Source organism: Dromiciops gliroides, chromosome 6 (genome assembly GCF_019393635.1).
Source record: "Dromiciops gliroides isolate mDroGli1 chromosome 6, mDroGli1.pri, whole genome shotgun sequence".
NCBI classification, from domain to species: domain Eukaryota; kingdom Metazoa; phylum Chordata; class Mammalia; order Microbiotheria; family Microbiotheriidae; genus Dromiciops; species Dromiciops gliroides.
In genome coordinates this window covers 176,149,681-176,172,264 of record NC_057866.1, presented here as the reverse complement: position 1 = coordinate 176,172,264, position 22,584 = coordinate 176,149,681, and the positions used below count along the sequence as shown (strand labels likewise).

Below are 22,584 nucleotides of genomic sequence, written 5' to 3'. Positions count from 1 at the left end.
GACCTATAGGATTCTCATGTCCTTTACTCTCACTGGCCTAATAAAGAACAGAAGTTTTTTTTTTTTAAACCACACTTGTTATCAGTATAGAACATTGCTTCGCCTTTCACCAGCTCACCTTCAGCTCTTGGGATTAAGAGGGTATCACTTCAATAACAATAACTATATATCAACAACTTATATTAGATTTTCAAAAACGGGAAAGGGGATCAAAAGATCTGGGAACAAGACAAAGTTCACGTGTGTCACAGTTTTGCCTGGTGATGCTTTTTTTTTTTTTACAATTTTTACTACTCACAGTATCAAAGAATCAAAGAATTTGAACCTTCTCCCTCGGAATCTGAAGACTCCCAATGGCCAAGCTAGTTAAACATACACAAATGGAATTCCCAATTGTACATGGCCAACAATCCAGCCTTCAAGATCAAACACAATACCTTCAGTTTGCTGTTCAAAGTCTTTCATAACCAAGTCATCTTCTAATATCCAGTCTTCTTAAACCTTACACTCCAACAAGTACTCTTTAATCTAGTGACACCAGCCTCCTGGTTATTCCATGAACAAAATACTCCATCTCTTGGCTCTGGGGATTTTCTCTTACTGTCCCTCATATACCTGGGATACTCTTCCTTTTCATCTCTACCTATTAGATCCCTGCTAAACTCATCTTCAACAGGAAGCCTTTCCCCATCCCTCTGAATACGAGTGCCTTCTCTCTCTTAACTATTTCCTATTTATTCTGTATACAGTTTGTTTATACATATTTGTCTGCTCATATCCCCCATTAATAATAATAATAATAGCTAACATTTAAATAGCACTTGAAGGTTTACATATTACAAATATTATCTGATCATATACTCGCTAAAATCCTGGGATGGAGGTGCTATTATTATCATGCCAATTACACAGTTGAGGAAACTGAGACAGACTTGCCCAAGGTCATATATGAGGGTGGATTTGAACCCAAGTCTTCCTGATTCCAGGCCCAGAACTTTCCCCACAGCATTACCTAATAAGCTCCTTAAGGGCAGGTACTGGTTTTTGCCTTTGTTATCACCAGTGCTTGGAACACAATAGCTACTTAAATATTTATTAATTGGTTCTTCTTGAAGAGCTCTGAGGAAGGGGGTCCCACCTTCTCCTTAGGAAGTTAGTATGGTATGTGTCTGTGTGTTTGTATGTACACACACACACACACACACACACCATACTAACTTCCTTCTACTGCTCTTGGTTTTGCCTCGGTTGCTGTTTTGTGTCCTTCATTCTTGAAGAGGACCATGACATTGGGAGGTGATGTCATGACTTGCACCAAATTGGATTTTAGTGAGGCAGAACTGTGCAAACTCACCAACCTCATTCTCTCTTCCATCCATCTGGGTCTAGTGGCAAGATATACATCAAGATGACTGGAGATGGCCCATGATGTTTAAGGCAACTGGGGTAAAATGATAATTTGCCCATGGTCACACAGATAGTGAGTGTCTGCGGAGATTTGAACTCAGGTCCTCCTGACTCTAGAGCCAGTGCTCTATCCACTGTGCCACCTAGCTGCCCTTCTGCCTGGGACTAAATACAATAAACCCAATTCTTCCTCCTCGGGACAGCCTCATGTTCTCCCCTGAGCCTTCTCTTCTCTAGGCTAAAACTAGGGGAAATTTATTCTTAGTCAACAGACATAAGTCTTCATAGAGACATTGCTTGTAAATTAATTAATACTTTGTTCACAAGAAATAAGTCAAACAATCCTAGACTGAGGGCTGGAAAGGAGCCCACGGGCCATCTCATCCAATCCTCTCATTTGAAAAATGAAGAAACTGGATTTCTGTTTTGAATATTGTTAAGGGCTAAAATTCTAGCTAGTCTGTCTAAAATATCTAATGAGTGGTCGCCAATAAATTATAAACTTTAGCAAGAGTTAGACTTTTAAGCATTTATTAAGGAGAATAAGAATTTGGTAAAGAGAGAGAAAAAGGCCTAGATTCCTATCTATTAAAGGGAGAGCACATTTCTAGCTCCGCTCTCCACCAGAGTCCAGAGGAAAGAGAGCGAGACTGAGCGCCAGTCTCTTCCTTCCTCCTCCCACTAGCCCGCGTCACTTCCTGACTCCTGGTCTTGCCCTCAAAGACCTTTGCTTCATGGGCAGAACTCCTCTACAGTAAGTATCCAGCAGGTGGCGTCATTCCAATCGTTACAATATCAACAATGGGAATAGACAGATGACATCCGATTTTTTTTTTTTTAAATCCATACAACTGCTTAATGAAGCCGGTATTATTATTTCATTTCACAGGAGAAAACTGAGGTTCGGAAATGAGTGAACTTCAAATTGGCCTCTCCTGATTCCACTGTTATTCCCATTAATAATGTCTCTGGACCCTGAAGTATAACACTACTTAAATTAATGGGTAAAGTGTTATTAGTACATTTTATGATATTCCTTTGCAGACTACTAAACATACAAGTAAATTTTTTAAAAATCAGCTTGATTTACATCCGTTCAATTCTATTCTGAATTTCTCATTGTTTCGTAGAGACAATGTAGCATGATGGGTAAAGAGTTGGTCTTAAGCCAAGATGACCCGTGTTAAAGTGCCACATTTGAAATGTGCAACCTTTGTGTCCTTGGGCACAATTTCAGCTCACAGGGATTGAGGCAGGTGCTGACCTGAATTACTACATGGTAGTTTCCTGACCTGAGAGACCCTTGGACCAATATAATCAAAGGTCCAGTACCTATCCCCATTGTTTAGTGAAAGGTAATTCATAATACATTTATGTTTTATATACTTAATAATACTAATAATGCTTGTCAAAGTGTTTTCCACACACATTAGCTCATTTGTTCTAACAACAATCCTATGAGTCAAGCAGGGCAGGTGTTGCTGTTTCTAATTTATACATGAAAAGACAGGCTCAGAAAAAAATAAATGATTTGCCTAAAGTCACCAACAAGTAATGAGTAGAGTCAGTGCCAAAATTGAGATATTCTAGCATTCTTCCTACCCCTGCATGAGATGGCCTAGTATTGAATCTGCATGAATCTGGAGGTCTGAAAATTGGGCAATGGTTAAATCCTTTAAACTCTTCTCTGACTCCTTTCCTCATGCCCACTTACCAATGTCATCATCCGTCCTGTCAATGGGGTCTTTCTCCAAACAATCTCTAACAATATCCCTGCTCATCAAAGGATCCGAGGCCCTCTCGATGTCCTCTTCGTCATCATCATCTTCAGAATCCACTGCAGTTTCTGGCAGCCCACTCAGGTCCATATCACCAGCCTCACTTTCCGTGGCCTGAAAGGAACAAATGATATTCATTTAGAGTAAGACAATCGCTTAACCCCACAAACCCCACACATGATTAACCGGACCTTTAAAAAATGATCTTTCCTCCCTGTACAAACATGATCCATCAGTTATCATGATATAACAGCAGCTCCCCATATAATATGTTCGATTCATCTTGCAAAAACCTGATATAAGAAAAAAACCAATACAGGGAGCGATTCACTCAATGGATTCCAGGTTTTAATTGCAATGATGTTACAACAGGATTTTGCAACATTAGGGTTTAGTTTTAATGAGATAATAATATTATTATGAAATAGCATTGGTCAGGGGAACATTATGGGGATTACACTCAATTCCACTATCTTATTGTCCATGCTTATTTGGAGTCCTGCCTCTGAAGACCAGCTAGTTGTGTGACTTAACCTCTCAGTACCCTAGGTAACCATCTAAGAATATAAATTGAGGAAAAGGTACCAATATGAAATTGGTGGAAGGAGTTTCCTTATCTGGGAATTTCCTATAGCAAAGAAATCACAGGCATAGTCCCAATCCCTATTCCCTACTTGTTCAGAGCTGGAATTAAAAAGCAAAAATTACTGCCTATGGTTTCTCTTAATTAATGGTTCAAAAGCCAAGATTATAGGTCGATAAATATCAAACTGAAAAGCCCTTTAGGTATCATCGAATCCAACCCTATCATTTTATATATGAGGAAATCTATGCTCAAGAGACTTAAATGGGGTGGCCCAATATCATATAGGAAGAGCCAGAATTTGAACATGAGCCCTTTGACTCCAAATCCAGCTCTATTTCAATGGCAATGATGCAGTAATAAAACAATGTATTTAGGAGTCAGAATACTTGGGTTCAAGTTCAATCTCTGCCCCCTTTATTAGCTGTGAGATCATGGGCAAAGATAGACAGAGACAGAGACACATAGAAGAACTAAAACCCTAGGGCAATAGACTCAAAAGTTGAGAATGTTACCAAACTGTAATTTTACAACTACAAATACAGGGGATTCCAAAGTTTTAAGCTTAATAATGCACTCATTTTGGGGGGACTCTCAGTATACAGATTACTCCTCTAAAACACATGAACCTGTATATGTAATAATGTGTATATACATACATGTGTATTTACATGTCAACATACTCTACATAGAACACATACATATATGTAGGTATTTGCAGACACAGGGGGAAAAAAAACACAACACATGCAATACTTCCTATACAGTATCTCACTGGAAGCCCACAACTATCTGAAGGTGAGCAATGGAAATACTCATACTCCAATTATAGATGAGGAAATGGAGTCTCTCAGCTAGGCTCAGTGACTTGCCCATGACCCTAGCTTTAATAACTATCTGAGCCAAGACTTTGATCCAGGTCATTCTGATTCAAAATCCAGTGATCCTTCACTTCACTGAATTATGCTGCCTTGCAAGAGATAAGCTAGAGGGGAGGAAAGATGATTTATTTCTAAAATTAAAGCAGTATAGTAAATTTAGAAGGAAACATGGAATGTGAACCATAACAGCTAGCACCAATACCTACTCAAACAAGTCACTCAGGTCCTTGAAATGCAAGTACAGAATTAAATAATGCCTTAAAACGCCTCATCACAGGCACCATAACCTGATATAAAGTGTTACAATCAATTCTTTAATTTTGGGTAATTCAACCATGCAAAATAAGGAAACTTCCCAAAGAAATTAAGATGTTGGAGCCATACTTAAAAGGGGAATTTCAAGATGATGAAAAGAAATGTAGAAAAGCATAAAGAATCAAAATAGAAATAATCATTGGCTTTGGTATCTAAAGTGTTTAAAATGTAACTTAATGTATCTATGTATATGCATGTATATATGCTCATATTTTTATTGATTTGTCAAATCAAATATTTAATAAACTCACTGCCCCATTTCCCTCTCAGCTTTAGCTGATTTTCCCCAAGGCTTGGATTCTCATGCAAGAAGCTAAGTAACAATTATCATGTTAAAGAAATATTAGCAGCTATGAAATGTTGCCAAAACAATAACTTTCCTATCGGATTCTCTAAGTAATAGTTCTGTTCCATATGTGCAGTAGCCAGAGTCAAAAAAGAAGAGCTGGAAAGCTAAGAAATCCAGGCCTATTTATCCTTTTGTGTAAAAAATAGGACTTAATAGAAAATCCTAGATAATTCTAAACATTGGGGTCGAAGGTGAGGCCAAGGATTTATGCAGATTTAACTGTGAAGCTCTTAAAAACATGCAGTCAGATTTTAAATTTCAAGGAGTATCATGAGTTATCATAAGGCACAGAGATCAAAGAGCCCATCATTAGGTGATCTGCCAAAGTAGTGACCAAAGTAACAGAGATCAGCGTCGGCTCTTACCACCATTTGCTGTTCTGAAGCCATTATAATCAACAACCCATCACAGACTACAATTACTTTTTAGTTCTGATCATTTGAGCACTGAGATTTATTGCTTTTCAGTCAAATTTTCAAACATATGTAGTAGAAAGAGTATTGGAACCTCTTTCAGGACACTTGAGTTCAGGTCTTTCCTCTTCTAATCATTAACTGTGTGACCTTGTTCATCCATAGAATGACTGTCCAACATTGAGCAAGTTGATTCACTTGTCTTGGATTTAGTTTGCTCATCTCTAAATGAAGGAGGTTAAATGAGATGTTTAAAGTTCCTCCCAATTCTAGTTCTCTGGTTCTGACCTTACATATTATATGTTTTCTTTACTATGAAGTCAAATGACGAGGTGGTCATATGGCAGTAGAAGTTCCACTGACTTTGACTTGAGCATCAAGCTCAAAGGACTCAAATTCAACAGATCAAGAATTAGTATTGTTCAATTACTGGATAGGAATATTAAAAAGGTCTTGAAATGCTTATTATTATTAACTATGAGATTGCATGATGGCTGGAATTTTCCCTAAATTACTAAAGGCAACTGTGTATCACAAGACTAGAAACTATGTTACCTTTAAAAAATTCTAATTGCATCAATTATGTGTCATTTTTTGGTCCCTATCTTATTTTGACTTTTTGTAATTTTTTATTATGATGAAGGGCTTCTAAAGGTGAAAGTTCCATCTCACTGACCCCAATTAACAAAAAACAAAAACAAAAAAATGCAAAACCTAAAATATTATAAATATTTAGTATTTGGTTTTAAAATATTTTAAATATGATCTCCTTATATTCAAATATAATGGGGGAAAAAAAAAAAACACCAACCCAAGAACTGCTATTACACTTCTCTTGCCATAACCAGGAGCCAGGAGTCATTTTCATTTCTAGGAATTCGATGTGAATCTATTTTAGAGCCACAATATATTTCAAGCAACTAAATACTGTTTGGATTCGAGTACTTGAAACTGGAAGTCATAGAACTGCAGAATTTTTAGAAAGAAAAAGTCCACCTAGTCCAAGCCATAAATGAAAAGAACCCCCACTCTAACTTACCTGCAAATTGGACACAGACACTGAAGACCTCCAAGGGGAGACCTATTTGCCTGGTACCTCTTAAAGCAGCCCAACTCCACGTTTTGGGCAGCTCTAAATATTAGGGAGTTTTTCTTAACATGAAGCCTTAAATCTGTCTGTCTCCTGTCTTTTCTTCATTCTGCCCTCTATGGCTAAAGAAAAAAAAAATCTGATCCTACTTTCTATACTTGATCTTAGCCAAAAGGCCAAGAAGCAATCTGATCCTACTTTCTTATGACAACTACTTAAATAGGGAACTGCAGCTATCTTGTCCCCTTGAATCTTTTTCTTCCAGCTAAACATCGACAATTCTACAGACTACTGTGTCACTAATTAATTTAGTTGTTCTGTATATCAAGAGCCAAGCACAGTCACTGCCTAGTAAAAGGCACGCAATAAAATGTTTGTTGAATGTTGACATCTCTGGTCTCAGTTTTATAACCTATACAGGGATAGAAAATATTAGATAATGCAAAATGTGTCTTCTAGTATTAAAATCCTATGATTCTATGAATATTTCTTATAATTTGTTGTTAAAGTTGTTGTTTCTAGGTATATCTTATACCTGAACATGAACTCTTAAATTTCACCTCCAATTTGAAAATGCAAAAGCCAAAAAAGCCTCATGAATCAAAACCTTCCCCTTCAAAAAAACAAAATCCCAGCCTACCTCATGATACCAAATGACTAGCATTAATTTCTCCTCTACATCCAATTGCAAAGACATTTTCAAAAGTATTTAGAGTCTCCTTTTTCAGTCAATGAAGTGTATTTCTGTTATTAAGCAAAATGACCTCCAAAATCTTTTATGTGATCAACTATTTCAAAGGAATCTTAGCCTTACATTGTCATCTAGCAGGAATGGAAACAATCTTCTGTAAAGCAACCTGCCCTCTCTTTTATGCTTCTTTTCCAAATGAATCTTACTTTCTGGGGAATTTTTAAATACAGGGGCATCCTTCAGCTCCATGGATTCTTGTCTTAACTCAATGATATATATATATATATATATATATATATATATATATATAATATATGATATATATTATTATCAGGTCCTGCTTGAGACCCTGGTAGGACCAGGTACAGGTGAGATAATACAACCAGGCATTTGATAGTTCCAGAAGAGAACTTTACAGATAAATCCTCAAATGATCCACAGTACCCTAAATTACATGATGCAAAGGATTGTCATCAAACAACATAATAGTACTTCCTTAGACAGGGTCTAGGAATACAGACATATAACCTAACTAAAGTCAAAATAATTTCCCTCTACTTCATAGAACTGGCAGAGTTATATTTCTCTGTAATAAATTTCAAGAGCTCAAGATGATCTCTACTTCATGTTGAGACAGACAAAAAGAAATGTAGTGAAGGATAAGTGTAACATATAATTAACACATTGGCCTTTATGTTGGTCACATTTTCTCCACAAAACTCTGACTTGTATGAAACAGTCAAACTATGTCTGTTTATTTTTTCTCTTGGTGTGTACTTGTTATTCCCCCATAATTATAGGAGTGAAGTCTATATCTAGATCAGTATCAGATACTGTAGTCTAGTCAATAAGCATTTATTAAGCACCTAGTATGTGCCAGGCCTTGTGCTAAGCACTGGGAATACAAAAGAAAGGCAAAACAAAAGCAAAACAAAAACTGGTCACTGCTTTCAAATAGTACAGTCTAATATGGTAGAGAATATCAAAAGACAATGTACAGACAAGATATAAACAGGATAAAATGGGAAAATTTTAGAGGGAAGGCAGTAATACTAACATGGGGAAGGGAGTAAGGGCATTGTTTTTATGTTTTCCTGATTAAGGACTGAGATATATTTTGTAAACTTGGGATTCTGATCACCTATTTCCTTTTCTAACCAAAGTTCACTCTATTTCATTAACCATAAAAACAAGAATAAATATCTTCCCCACCAAGGCTCAAAAGTAACAAATGACAAAGATGCTACATTGAGAGGGGAGATCTATGTACATTCCTGGCAATATCAAAGTGTTATTTTATATTGTTATCTGGTTTCTCCTCAAGAAAATGATCATCAGCCTAAAGCAGAGAAAAAGAGTAGAAAAGAAAAGCTACACCAGTCAACCAAAAAGATTTACATTTCACGTAACTTTGCTGGTCAGTTGCTGAACTTCAAAGCTAAGAAGAAACCTTACAAACCACCTGATCCAACCCATCACTTACAGGTGAGGAAACAGCTGGTCAGAGATGAAATAACTTACCCAAGATAGTTCACTGCAGGTCTAGGACTAGAAGAACCCTGGTGTCTTTCCACTATACCACAATCCCTCCCCCACACTCAGAATTCATGAGAGGCCATTCAGAGAACATATGCTGATATAAGGCTTCTGAATTAATTATCTTCATTGCAGAACTTTTCCTGAAAACTGCCTCTTGACCCTTCATATTTAATCACTGTGTCACTGATTCAGATTGCACTACAGAAGCAAAGAAAACCTCACAGAAATGGTCTGTTTTATACAGCTGCATTGCATGTTAGGAATACAAGATGCCTTTTAAAAAAATACATCATATACATAACATTTAAAAGACATTCTAAAAATAGGCAAATGTGGGAGTGATTATTCATATTACAAAAGGATTCTTAACTTTTATAGGATATTCCTTTACATGACAAGTTTCCCAGTGCATTTCAAACATAATGCAATTTACATAGAATTTTCAGGAACACTTCTATTCTATAAAGTGAATTATACCTATATTTTGTGCAACAATACCCTATCCCACCCCCATTTCCCACTTTTCATTGGCAACTCTGATTGTTCACCATATCAGGAAAAACACACAAGAGGGTATATTATGAAGCCGGAAAGTGTGTAATCTGTTGGCAAGATAAAGCCTTTTAAAGATATCATGGGAAAAGGCTAAAACAATAGTCCCCACCTTGCCCACTTTAGAGAAAATTCTCACAGGCTCAGCTTCCCTTAATGTCAAATGACTTCTAGATTCAATAAATACCCCTGTATTCATTGAGAAAGTAGTTACTATATGTAAGAAGCCACAATAAAATGCCTTTTACTTTTCCAAGCCAATAAAAGATGAAAGAGTTTGAGTATGCACCTTCCAGTTTGTAAACAAAAAACACTTTTGCTACATTCTTTCTGACTATCCTAAAAGAGTAGCAAACTTAATTTGATCTACATTTTAAGACCTCTTGTTCTAGAAGACACTTAAAAACAACCACCTTAAAAATGTTCTTGTTTTTTAAACTATATTTTCTCCAGAGAAAAAGCCCATAAACTTCTTTAGGAATATAACTCCTTCACTAAATGAATTTATCATTCTCATGTAACATCTGACACAAAGATTTTGTTTCGACATTAATACTTATATAGAAATATTCTCAGAACAATACTAAAAGCATCTAAAGTTTCAGTTCCATGATTTTTTTTAAGATCCATTAATCTATTTTCCTTGTAAACAGCTGTTCTCAAAAAGTATACTATTACACTTGGCTATGAGGTAAATGAAATTTAAATAACAATTTAGGAAAACAGTACATACTACAATCGTAGGCAGTGAAGGATTAGTTAATTTAACCAAGAATACTAATTGAGTAAAAAGGAAACATCTGAACACAGTTGTATTACCATTAAACATTCAGATAACATTTTCAATTCATTTACAAGTGTTCAGATAATTCACTTTTCCACACAGTCACCAAGCAAAAAGCACCTTAGCTATAAGTTTGATGTATGAATTTCAAAATTACTGAATCTGACAAAGGAGACTAACTTGCTCCAACAAACCCAGAATAAAAACACTTATAACTGCATGCCTCAGAGCGACTTAAAAGAGGTAAAATAACACCTCCTTCTGCCTTCCCTTACAAAACCCCACTATAAATCATCATGACCTCTAATCCCTTGACCATTTCAATTCTCTCCCAGGAGATCTCTTCTGTACTGACCCCTTGGTGAAGCAATTCAACTTCCTCTCTTTTATCCCCAGGCCCCTATCATATGACTGATTGCGTCCTACAAAGCCTCAAACCTTGTATCACTCCCACCATTTGCCACCTTCACTCCTACACACCTGCTGTTGAACAAAGGTGGAGAAAAATACGCAACCTTTCTGCCTGGGTCCACTGGAAATTTGTTACACCACCTCAACTGGGTTCTCAATAGAGCCATGTAATCTTACTATATCTCCCTTATTAACTCACTATCACACTCTCCACAGCAGCTTTTACAAACTTTTTCATCTTTCCTCAAACTTCCCATAGCTCCCCTTCACCCTACTCTCTCAGTTGAATACCTTGCCTCATATTTTACAAACAAACAAGAGGACATTTATTCTTCTCCCTCTTCCTCATCTCTTATAACTCAGATGCCTTCTGCTGCTATCTCCTCCTTCACTCCTGTCTCACACTATGAGGTGGCCTTACTCTTTAACAAGGCTACCCTATCACTCTTGCTGTTTAAGTGATCTCATTCTACCCTATCCCCTCTGTCATCCCCATTCTGTCACATTTTCAATCTCTCACTTACTACTGGCTCATATCCTACTGCCTAAAAACATACCTATGCATTCTCTATCATCTTATATGTCCAAACTCCTCAAAAAAAAAAAAGTCTAAAATAGATACCTACACTTTACTTGTTCAAGTGATCCCATTTTATATTATCTCCTGCAACAGACTGCAATCTCTATGTAATGTCTTCTGTCTTGGAAAGGCCTTCAACAATCGATACTTCTACTTTCTCTCTTCTCACTCTCTTAATTTCTTAGGGTCTGATTTCTAACCTTATCATTCCACTAAAACTGCTCTCTCCAAACTATCCTTGACCTCTCTGAAATTTGACACTATTAATCACCCTCTCCTCCTTGATACTTTTACCTTCAGAATTTCTCTCTCTCTCTCTCTCTCTCTCTCTCTCTCTCTCTCTCTCTCTCTCTCTCTCTCTCTCTCTCTCTCTCTCTCTCTCTCTCTCTCCCTCTCTCCCCATCTTCCAGAAGATCACATACCTTAACTCTGAGTGTCCCTCTGTTGTGGGCCCTCTTTTCTTCTTTCCTATCCCATCACCTCCTGTCAACTGAATAACCATCTTTAGGCCAATGATTATCCAATCTACCTAACCCAACCCAAACTCTTGGCTGGCTTCTAATCACGGATCTCCAACTGCCTACCAGACAGGAGATATCTTAACTAAACATTTCCAAAATGGAATTCATTATCTTTTCCCTTAAACCTGACCCCTCTCTGCCTCAGCTACTTTTCCTATTAGCGCAGATCAGTGTTTCTTAAACTTTTCCCACTAGCCACCCCATTTTGCCAAAGAAATGTTTGCATGGCCCAGGGTATATAGGTATATAAAATAGGCATACAAATCAAACATTTACTGCCAAATAGAAGCTTGGTTGTAGATGGTAACATAAAACTCCCAGTCCCACAGGTTCTCACCCTAAGAGTCATCCTGAATTTCTCACTATCTCTCATCCCCCATATCTGATCTCTTGCCAAGATCTGTTGATATTATCTTTGCAATATCTCTCAATGATTAGATCTTCTCTCCTCTAACACTGCTATCAATTTAGTGTAGACTCATTGTTTGGATTATTGTAATAGCCTGTTTATGGGTTGGTCTGCCTCTCCCCCCTCTAATCCATCTCCATTCCACCACCAATGTGATTTTTCTTTGATAAAGGTCAGATTATATTGCACACAAACACCCTCATTCAATAAAACTCTAGTGGCTCCCTGTTGCTTCCAGGATAAAAAAAAAAATCCTCTGGTGCTCAAAGCCCTTCATAAGTGGCTTCCTCCTATCTTTTCAGTCTTCTTATATCATACTCTCCAAGTGTGGATCTTTGATCCATTGACACTGGCCTCCTGTCCATTTCGTGGATATTTTGATCTCTTGGATCCAGATATTAAGCTAGGTGTTCTTTTCTAGCCTGATTGCCTCTGTATAAAGGTGTGGTTCAGCATTTTCCACAAGGACATGTAATGGCTTAAAGTTTTAAATATTATATTGAAAATACCTATCTCAGGCAAGAAAAGTATTATGGAAACAGAGCAATAAAGTGTTGTCATATAAAAGAAAACAGAAGCATTTAATCAACACCCTAACATTTAATTCTTTCATATTAACTCCAGAAAAAAGGAGAGAGCACCTTTCTTTTGAAATATCTCAAAGAATTTAATCTTTGTACAATCAATGAACTAAGCTGTGTGTGTGTGTGTGTGTGTGTGTGTGTGTGTGTGTGTGTGTGTGTGTGTGTAAACATAAATATTACTCCACATTGGCAATAGTCTTAACAGTTAAAGGGCCCAAGTTGGGCCTGACTTTTGAATACATTACACTTAAAATCAAACCAATGGAATGGAAAGGTTGTATGGGGATTCCATTCTGTTTTTACAGCCCAGAACAAGGAAGTGGTGGCATGTTCTAGTTATACCTGGATAGCTAAGATGTCACACCATACTCTGGAGTTACCGACTATGCCAGTGAAACTAGGGGACTATGGAGAACACCCTTCCTCACCTCCTGAGCCATTCATCCCACCCCCAAATCTCCATGACGGTAGAGTTTTTCTCCAAACATTTTAAAATTGGTTAGTATTTGGAATTTTTCCTTTGGCTGATTTGCCTAATACAATAGCTTCACTTTATCACATGTGGATATGGCAAAATATCACAATGCTAAGCCTCTGTAAATGTAACATAAGAAAGGTTTAGAGATAAAAGTATATACCACTATCTTTCAATTAACATGAGCTACTGCATAACCTTTATTTACTCATTCTTTTGTCCTAATGAGGAATGGGAGTTCAACATGCTAATAAAATAATGGGGAAAAAAAAGACTTCCACACAGATCTTGATGTTAAGGAACAATAAACATCTTAATGCATTATTATAGCAAAAGTACACATGATGATTATAGAAAGCTTGTAAATATTTGCATTTATGACTGAGTATAAAATGCATTTAATGATTCATTTCTTTAAGAGATGGGTAAGAAAGCATTTCTGGCACACCCTTTTAATTACTCAAAAGTAAACCCAAAGCACAAGTTATCTTTTAAAAGTCAAAAACCTTCTGAAAAATTTTATGAAATTTTTTTTGAATCCAGCTCACTCTTGTGTTTAATTGGTATCCCTGTATTAAATGTTTAGCTACTTGGCAAGATTTTTTCTAAAACAGAAACCAGCCACTATCGGACCTTGGTAATGATCTTATAATGAATGGCCTTAGTAAGACCAAATACATTTCCTTTCTTTTTTTTTTTCTTTTTAAAAAAAATTATAGGGGGGGCAGCTAGGTGGTGCAGTGGATTAAAGCACAGGCCCTGGATTCAGGAGGACCTGAGTTCAAATCTGGCCTCAGAAACTTAACACATACTAGCTGTGTGACCCTGGGCAAGTCACTTAACCCCCATTGCCCTGCAAAAAGAAAAAAAAAAACCCAAAAACAATAAAAATTATTACTAATTTTTTTTTTGGTGGGGCAATGAGGGTTAAGTGACTTGCCCAGGGTCACACAGCTAGTAGGTGTCAAGTGTCTTGAGACTGGATTTGAACTCAGGTCCTCCTGAATCCAGGGCTGGTGCTTTATCTACTGAGCCACCTAGCTGCCCCTATTTTCCTTTTAATAAATCGGAGTTCTTCTGTGTTCAAGCACTATGTCATGAATTGAATTGTTATACATGGAATTTAAGGTGTAAAATTTTCTTACTGATAATTTGAATCATCTACAAGTTACTAATTAACAATGAATGCTTGGAAATGACAATGAGCCAAAAAAGAGAAGAAACAGGTCTGTATTTTCTTCTTAGTAGTTATTATTGAGTAATTTTTTTAAACCACAAATGTTAAGAGCATTTTGAAGAACTATCAGAAAATATAAAAAAGTTTCTTCATGTTCTATGAAAGTAATAATTCATCTTTTCTCTGTGCCATTAGGACTTAAAACTTTTTTTTAAGTATTTAAAAATCTTCATGGAAACATTCAGAAAATCTCCCTTAAAAGCTAATGAGAAAAATCTCTAAGCCCTAGGAATAATACAGTAGTCATGATGTAATTCAATTCGACAAACAAACATCTACTATGTGCTTACTATGTATAAGCCGCTGTGCTAGCACTAGGAATACCAAGCTTTGTTTTGTTTTTGTTTTTAAAGCAAGTCCCTACCCTCATGGAACTTATGGCTTTAAAAGTCAAGAAGCTTTAGGCGCTATTTTGAGTTATTTCAAGCAAATGTCTACCAAGTGGAAAATGCAATTCCAAGTACAACTTATCTATTTCCTCTATTTCATAACACAGAGTCAACAGCATGTATGTTCTACAGCAAACATGTTCTACAGCATGTTTTAAATTTCATTATTTTTCAAAATGAAGTCATTTATAATGTAGTGACCCACAAGGATTCCAAAAGACTAATGATGCAACATGTTACCTGTGTTCTAATAGAAAGATGATGGAGTCAGACTAAAGAATGAGATGTATTGGGTATTTGTTTTGTTTTCTCCCAGATATGCTCAATGAAGGAATTTGTTCTGCTTGACTATAGATAGATAGAAGGATAGATAGATAGATAGATAGATAGATAGATAGATAGATAGATAGATAGATAGATAGATAGATAGATAGATAGATGACAGAGATAGAGATATCTACATGTAGATATGGATATAGAGATATAAATATATAGATTTTTTTAAAGTGAATTTACTTTTTTTTCTTTCTGAATGAGATTAGGGGTTAGGAGAGAGAGGAGCTGGATTTTTATTGGTGGGGGAACATTTTGTAATCTGTAAAATGAAACTAGAAATTAACATTATCTACATTGTATTATATTTTTATTTATTTTGTTAAATATTTTCCAATTACATTTTTTTTGCCTTTTTTTTTTATAGGGCAATGAGGGTTAAGTGACTTGCCCAGGGTCACACAACTAGTGTCAAGTGTCTGAGGCTGGATTTGAACTTAGGTCCTCCTGAATCCAGGGCCAGTGCTTTATCTATCCACTGTACCATCTAGCTGCCCCCTCCAATTACATTTTAATCTGGTTCAAGCTGCACTAGGCATTGCTTCTATTTGGTCAGCTTCATACCTCTGGATTAAATGAACTCCAATCCCCATTTATGAACTTACACTTAATTAAAAATAATTTTTTTTAATAGTAAGGCCAGAGAGAGAAGGCCACTGTAACATTTTTATTGGGTTTTTGTTTGTTTGTTTTTGGTGAGGCAATTGAGGTTAAGTGACTTGCCCAGGGTCACACAGCTAGTAAGTGTCAAGTGTCTGAGGTCAAATTTGAACTCAGGTCCTCCTGAATCCAGGGCCTGTGCTTTATCCACTGAGCCACCTAGCTGCTCCTAAAAATAAATTTTTTAAAATGTATTTTACTTAGTTATTGGATGGTTAACAACTGAACAAGGAAATATCAACATAATAAGTATCTGCATACTTTTACATGTCCACAAATTTAATTGCTTTTTTGTGGTTTGTCTTTTTAGAACCCCAAAACTATAAACACCCAGAGAAATGAGATGGGAGGAAAATGATTAAAGGAACTAACTTCCTTACCTGGTAGATATCAGAGAGGCTGCTGCTTCCAGAATCACTGGTAATGCTACATCCTGAATGACTAGAGGAAACGTGGGTCACCTGTGGGTGGAGACTGTCAGTAAGGTGTAGTTTTGTGAAATCTGCCGGAAGCTGAAGAGGAAGTAGGAAAAATAACATTACAATTTGAAACAGATTCTTCTAAACATTAATTTTTAAAATCACTTCACATAGTATGGATTATCACACAAACACACACAAATTTATTCAAAAGATATTTATGTACTAAAAAGAAAATTTTAAAACTATTCATGTTCATACAATAAGGGTATATTTCCAAATTCAGGAAGACCCAAACTTTAAACAAATTTACTTAAAAGTGACAATTTCCAATCCTAGCATATACAATGGAATTAATGATAGCTTTCAATATTTATAAAGTATTTAGCAACAATAACTGAAATCAGAGAGTTACAACTCAAACACCATAATAGAAGCAAGAAAGTTTAATAACATTTATTAAGGCTAATAAATCCAACTTTGCCACTTTATGGAGTTCTAACTAGAAAACTAATTAAAACTCATTACTGTCAAAACATGTATTCACCTATGAAATTTCAGCTATTATTCACCTAATCTGTCTAATCTAAAACAAGGAAAAACAAATTAGACTCAAAAGTACTTGTTGAGGGCTGGTTGGGGTGACCAAAATCAGTAAAAATCTACTTATAACTAGGGATGTCATGTTTGAACCTAATTGGATTTCATTGAACATTGCTCAAAACATATGGGCTCAGTAGGTGATTTAATCACTTTTCATTATAAAGATTTTTGTTCTAATTCACTCCTAATAGGATTTGATCTGTATTTGATTTCATCTGAAGAACACAAGCTCAGTTCTAACAAGTAATTCTGACAGAAGTCTAGCTCTCTAGGTTGTAGCTCTCTAAGAATAGCATTAGGGCTATAAGTCAATACTATTGTTTCATTTCTTCATGTGAAAGTATGGATTAATTTAAATGATTTTTACCTTTTTCGGGAGCCAAAGGGAATTTTTTTAAAAGTTTAAAATCATTGTATTGGCTCTTATGTTTTAAAATATGCATCTCATTTACCCTTAAAATGAGATCCTGTGTTTTTTAAGACTCATTGTGGTGTAGGGAAGGTGCGGAAACTCATTTAGATACATCAATAGAATAAAATTGGCAAAGAAGCTCAGGGTAATATTTTCTCTTGCAAAAGGAAAAAATATCCTAAGTTTTCCTGCACTTAAAATAATTTAGCCAATGAGACCTGACTCATATAACTATAGGATACAAGAATAGGCAAAATCCTCTTTCGTCCAACTGTATTTCACTTTTCAAGAGGCCAATTCTGTCAACATCTGTGTATTTAACCTTTGGGAATACTAATAGCATAATAACCTATGAGTTTTACTCTTTAACCAGGAAATACGTTAATAAAAAAATGATTTAAAATGTGAAAAGTTTGCAACAATGTTTTGGGTGTTGTCTATTTTTAAATGCTACCTTCCCTCTGGTCTTTCCACAAGCATGAGTGTTGATTGACATGGCCACAAAAATTCTGTGATGTCATGAAAACAATTATATCGATCAATCAATCTGACAAGTATTTATTGGGGGCCTATGTGCTAGGCACTGGGGATGGAGAGACATAAGCAAATAGTTGCTGACTTCAAGGAGTAACGTAAATTTTAAACTAAATAAGTTAAATATGCAACTATAATAATAATAATAAGACAAAGACAGTAAAATGTATAAAATGATAAAAATATGGTATCTACTAAAATTAATTCCCTCATCTGATAGTTTAGACTTCTACTTTTTAGAAACTACGCATGCCTTTACAAAATGATTCTATCTCTCCTAACAACTCTTGGGAGAAAGTTCTTTTCTGAAAAAAATATTAAAAACAAGTACCACAAACCAATAAACATTGCTAGGTTAAAAACTTTAAGGTCACAAGGAGATGTTGTATTTATCCAAAATATCATTAGCTGTAATTATTTTTATTCTTTGAAATAATTCTAAATAACTTTGAAATAACACAGCTACTTCACTTATCTTTTATGCTTTTCTCCCTTTCTTTTACCCATTTTCTCCCTTTTACTTTTCTTTTACTCTTTCTTACCCACACAGAATCTACTACCTACCCACTCCCTGGTGTTTGGGGCTGGTACCACAATGGAAGTAAAGACTATGATGATTCAAGTTCATTGTTTCAAGATCTCCTAAATCACCCAGTGTTTAGGCTTTAGCCCACACACAGTGGTTATAATGGGGGTGGAGCAAGAAAATCCAAATAAAAGGAGAGAGAGGCAGGGAAGAAAATAACTTGATCTATGAGTGAACTTTGCTATGTAAGCTAACACAATTGCTCCATGACTTAGGACCTTCCTCCTATGTACTGTAAAACATATAACACAAATTCCACTATAATTTAATCTGGGAGCATAGATCCCTAAAGAGCAACATTATAATGGCATTACACTATATTATCATCTTGGCAAGTTTCTGACAACACACAGATTTCTACTTAATTCAGATATGAAATAGTGAGCTCACTTGCTTTGAAAGAGATAAAACACAAACAGGAAAAATTTACTTGATTTTTGTTAAGTATACTTTCATAACTTATTCACAATGCTCATTTGTCTCAACAATATCATAAAACAAGATAATATTAGTTGTTAAGGATATGTATTTCATGGCCTATACTACTTGTTTAAGGGCTCACTGTCTCAGAGCTATAAGGGAATTTAGAGATTTTAATGGTCCAATTGCCTTAATTTAATGATGCAAGATAGATGTATGCTAGCAGCATTCACTAAAGTCCTACTTCAATGGGCTCTCAAAGACAATGCTGGAGAAGCAGAGACTTTGGCAGGTTCTACCAAAATGGAAAGAATGAATACAGATCTGTTGAGAACCTATGTCTGTTCTCTAAGACTCAATCTAACCAAATATAGAGAAGTTTAACATAAATTACACATTAGCAGATGGCCCTCTATACTGAACAATGAATATTGTTCAGGGATAATAGCAGAATGTCTGAAAAGGTGGTAGAAGGCGCTGTCACCTAATGATTATACTACCTACAAATACTAAGTTAATTTCTTTTACTCTAATGTGAGATCTTTATCCAATGACCAATGAGCTGACATACTACTGGAAAATCTATACAAGGATCACAACTACACTGTGGGTAAGAATAAACCAGAAGTCAGAGGAACTTCAGCTTACTGGGAAGATGGCATCTCTTTGAAGATGTGAATAAAAGTAATTGGGGAAGGGGAAGCTAGATGGTGTAGTGCATAGAGCACCAGCCCTGGATTCAGGAGAACTTGAGTACAAATCTGACCTCAGACACTTAACACTTACTAGCTGTGTGACCCTGGGCAAGTCACTTAACCCCAATTGCCTCACCAAAAAAAAAAAAAAAAAAGTAACTGGGGAGAAGGGAAAGTAGAAGTGTGAAGAAGTATTTTTGATAAATGGAAAAAAATTAATTTAAAAATAAAATAATTCGCCTTATCCTATGTCTAAAGACAATGAGAAACATTTCATTGAACAATTACTCTTCTCACCTTAAAATGGTCATAATGAGCAGAAGCAAAAAGACCCTAATGAACATCTTTGTAGGATTTCTCCCTGATATGTTCCAAATGAAGTCAACACATACCTTGATATCTGGTGATGTTAGTGGGTTGGTGAGCACAGTAGAAGGTAGGATTTGTTTTTGTTTTTGTTGTAATGGTGTGGGATTAAGATGTTAAAAAAGGGGAGGTTACAAGATTAGATTACAAAAATCCTCAATCATACATATGAGAGAAGTACTTTTAAGGAGAATGCCATCTTCCTGGGAGAAAAAGGACTGTTAAGATGTTGTCTTTGTATCCTTGGTGTCTACCAGTGTCTTACACATAGAAGGCATTTAATAAATATCTGTTGAACTGAATTGAATGATACTAACTAGTTGCCATAAGAAATGAGGTTGTAGACTTGGCCTCATTAACACCATACCCTAATGAGAAGAACTAACCAGCCATAGCTAGTTAGCATAGTCACAACTCAATGGACTCACTAAATCTTTAGAAATGAATCTTAAGGTAACTCAATAATTAAAATATGATTAGACCCACATGCTGATCCCAGGCTAGCTCTCTATCGACAACATCATATAAAAGCATTAAACCTCGATAATAGTTAAGTTAAACAATTTGTCAAATGATGATGGAACTCTTTGGAGTCCCTCAAACAACAATCCAAACCAGGAAAGGGTCTCTCTCTTCCAGTCTTTTCATGATTTGGAACCTTCTACCAGCTGATTACCCATTATTCCCAAAGCATTCAATGTATGGGTAACACTGTACTAGGAACTTGAAGAGGCTCTTTAGAGAGTGTCTTTAGACAGCGCAGTTCATTCAGATGCAGCACTTTGTATTTCAGGTGGCATCTGGAATCAGCATAAATATTATGGTTAATCTTGGTAGGAAAGCATGTGGCAGGAATTCACTTTGAGAATCAATACCTCCTGCATCCGTTATTTGATCCATTTCCACAAGTTTCCTCAACTGTAAAATGAGGAAGCACATGGCAACCTGATTTCTATACTCCTTCCACACTCTGGGATTGAGTCTCTTTTCTTGTTGTCTCAGAACCTGTTAGGTAGTATCTATAAATGAAGTACAATATATGACATGATGCTACCCCCACTGAGCTTAAATCTACCCCAAATGCAAATGAAATAGCAAATAACACAAGGTGACACCAACTGAGAGGCACACACATAAATGAGAAAGGAGTCACCAAGGAAAGTGACATTTATATGGACTGGAAAAAAAAAAAGAATGCTTAAATCAATCTTAGCAAAATAACATGGCTAGCCAGAATATTTAAAAAAACAAACGGGTTACACTGAAATGATTATAAAATAAGGAATAAGGCTTCTGTGACAACAACTGTGACCTACTCTCATTTGAGCAATAAAATTAGCATTTGATTATTATTAAATTCAGAAATCAAACATAATATTCTATGACGTCTGTGAATCATTTAAAAAAAATCATAGAATTTCCAAGCTTGGAGGGTGGGGCCTTAGGAGTGTACCTAGTCCAACCTGGTCCTTTGGCACTTGAAGAAACAGATACAAAGGGGGTAAAGTTGCTCATCCAATGAATGTCCTAGGAGTAGGAAATCTCAGAGCTAAGATTCAGGTGCTCTTAACACTGAATCCACGAATAGGCTAATATTCCTCATTTCACAGACAAGAAAACCAAAACTCAGAGTGGAAGTGATTTTCTAAGTTCACATAGTGTCAGGGTAGGGAATAGAACATCTCCTAATTTTTCAGTGATTATTTGAAATCAACTCTTTTGGGAGGAGGGGAATTATCACTTGTAATATATTACATATTTAAAGACAGGACATTAAGAATGGGCAGAGGGGCAGCTAGGTGGCGCAGTGGATAGAGCACTGGCCCTGGAGTCAGGAGTACCTGAGTTCAAATCCAGCCTCAGACACTTAACACTTACTAGCTGTGTGACCCTGGGCAAGTCACTTAACCCCAATTGCCTTAAAAAAAAAAAAAAAGAATGGGGAGAAATTAAATAATAAAGGGTTATCCAAAATAAATATCTCTCATCTTCCTGGCTATATTCCAATTAAATTCATTTACTGACCACAGAAGGCATCAGGGGAAACATTACTCTTTGGTTCAGTGATTTTAAAGGCAGCAATCAATACACATAATTACAGAATAAGATACTAATTTCTATTGATTTTTTTCTATAGACATAATGCAGACTGACATATCCCAAAAAATGATTTTTTAAAATTAATATCAATAATGTGTCAAAATTGGAAGTAGTTTCCTTGTCATTTTTTCCTCACTAAATAACTAGATATTTCAATCTTAAAGGACTCTATCAACCTCTCTTTTTTCACATAACCCTGTATCAACCATTGATTAATTACTAAGCACCAAATCTATATGGGAGAAGGGGGCTAAAACAACACTAGAAGGCAAGTTTCTACATTAGAATGTGGCACATTGAGGGGATGACACTAGATCATCTCTAAGAGATCCCTTTCTGTCCTAAATCTGTGATCCTAATCCTTTGGCAGATTGGGAAACTTTACCTTTATTATAGCTCTCAGTGTACAACCCTTCATTCAGGAAGTGAAAGAGCAGCTAGGAAAATCTCATCTTCCTGAGTTCAAAT

The 22,584-nt window shown here is 36.0% G+C and overlaps 1 protein-coding gene across 11 annotated transcripts in view; it reads right to left on the bottom strand.

Moving 5' to 3' along the window:
* RAPGEF2 (Rap guanine nucleotide exchange factor 2) overlaps nucleotides 1–22,584 on the bottom strand; it is a 341,360-nt gene that overhangs the window by 60,356 nt on the left and 258,420 nt on the right. For all 11 annotated transcript variants that reach the window (XM_043970280.1, XM_043970281.1, XM_043970282.1 and 8 more), the window contains 2 exons: nucleotides 16,362–16,493; nucleotides 3,122–3,299 (listed from right to left, as the gene is read on the bottom strand). In XM_043970280.1, the coding sequence (XP_043826215.1) occupies nucleotides 3,122–3,299; nucleotides 16,362–16,493 (310 nt within the window). The remainder of the gene's footprint in view (nucleotides 1–3,121; nucleotides 3,300–16,361; nucleotides 16,494–22,584) is intronic.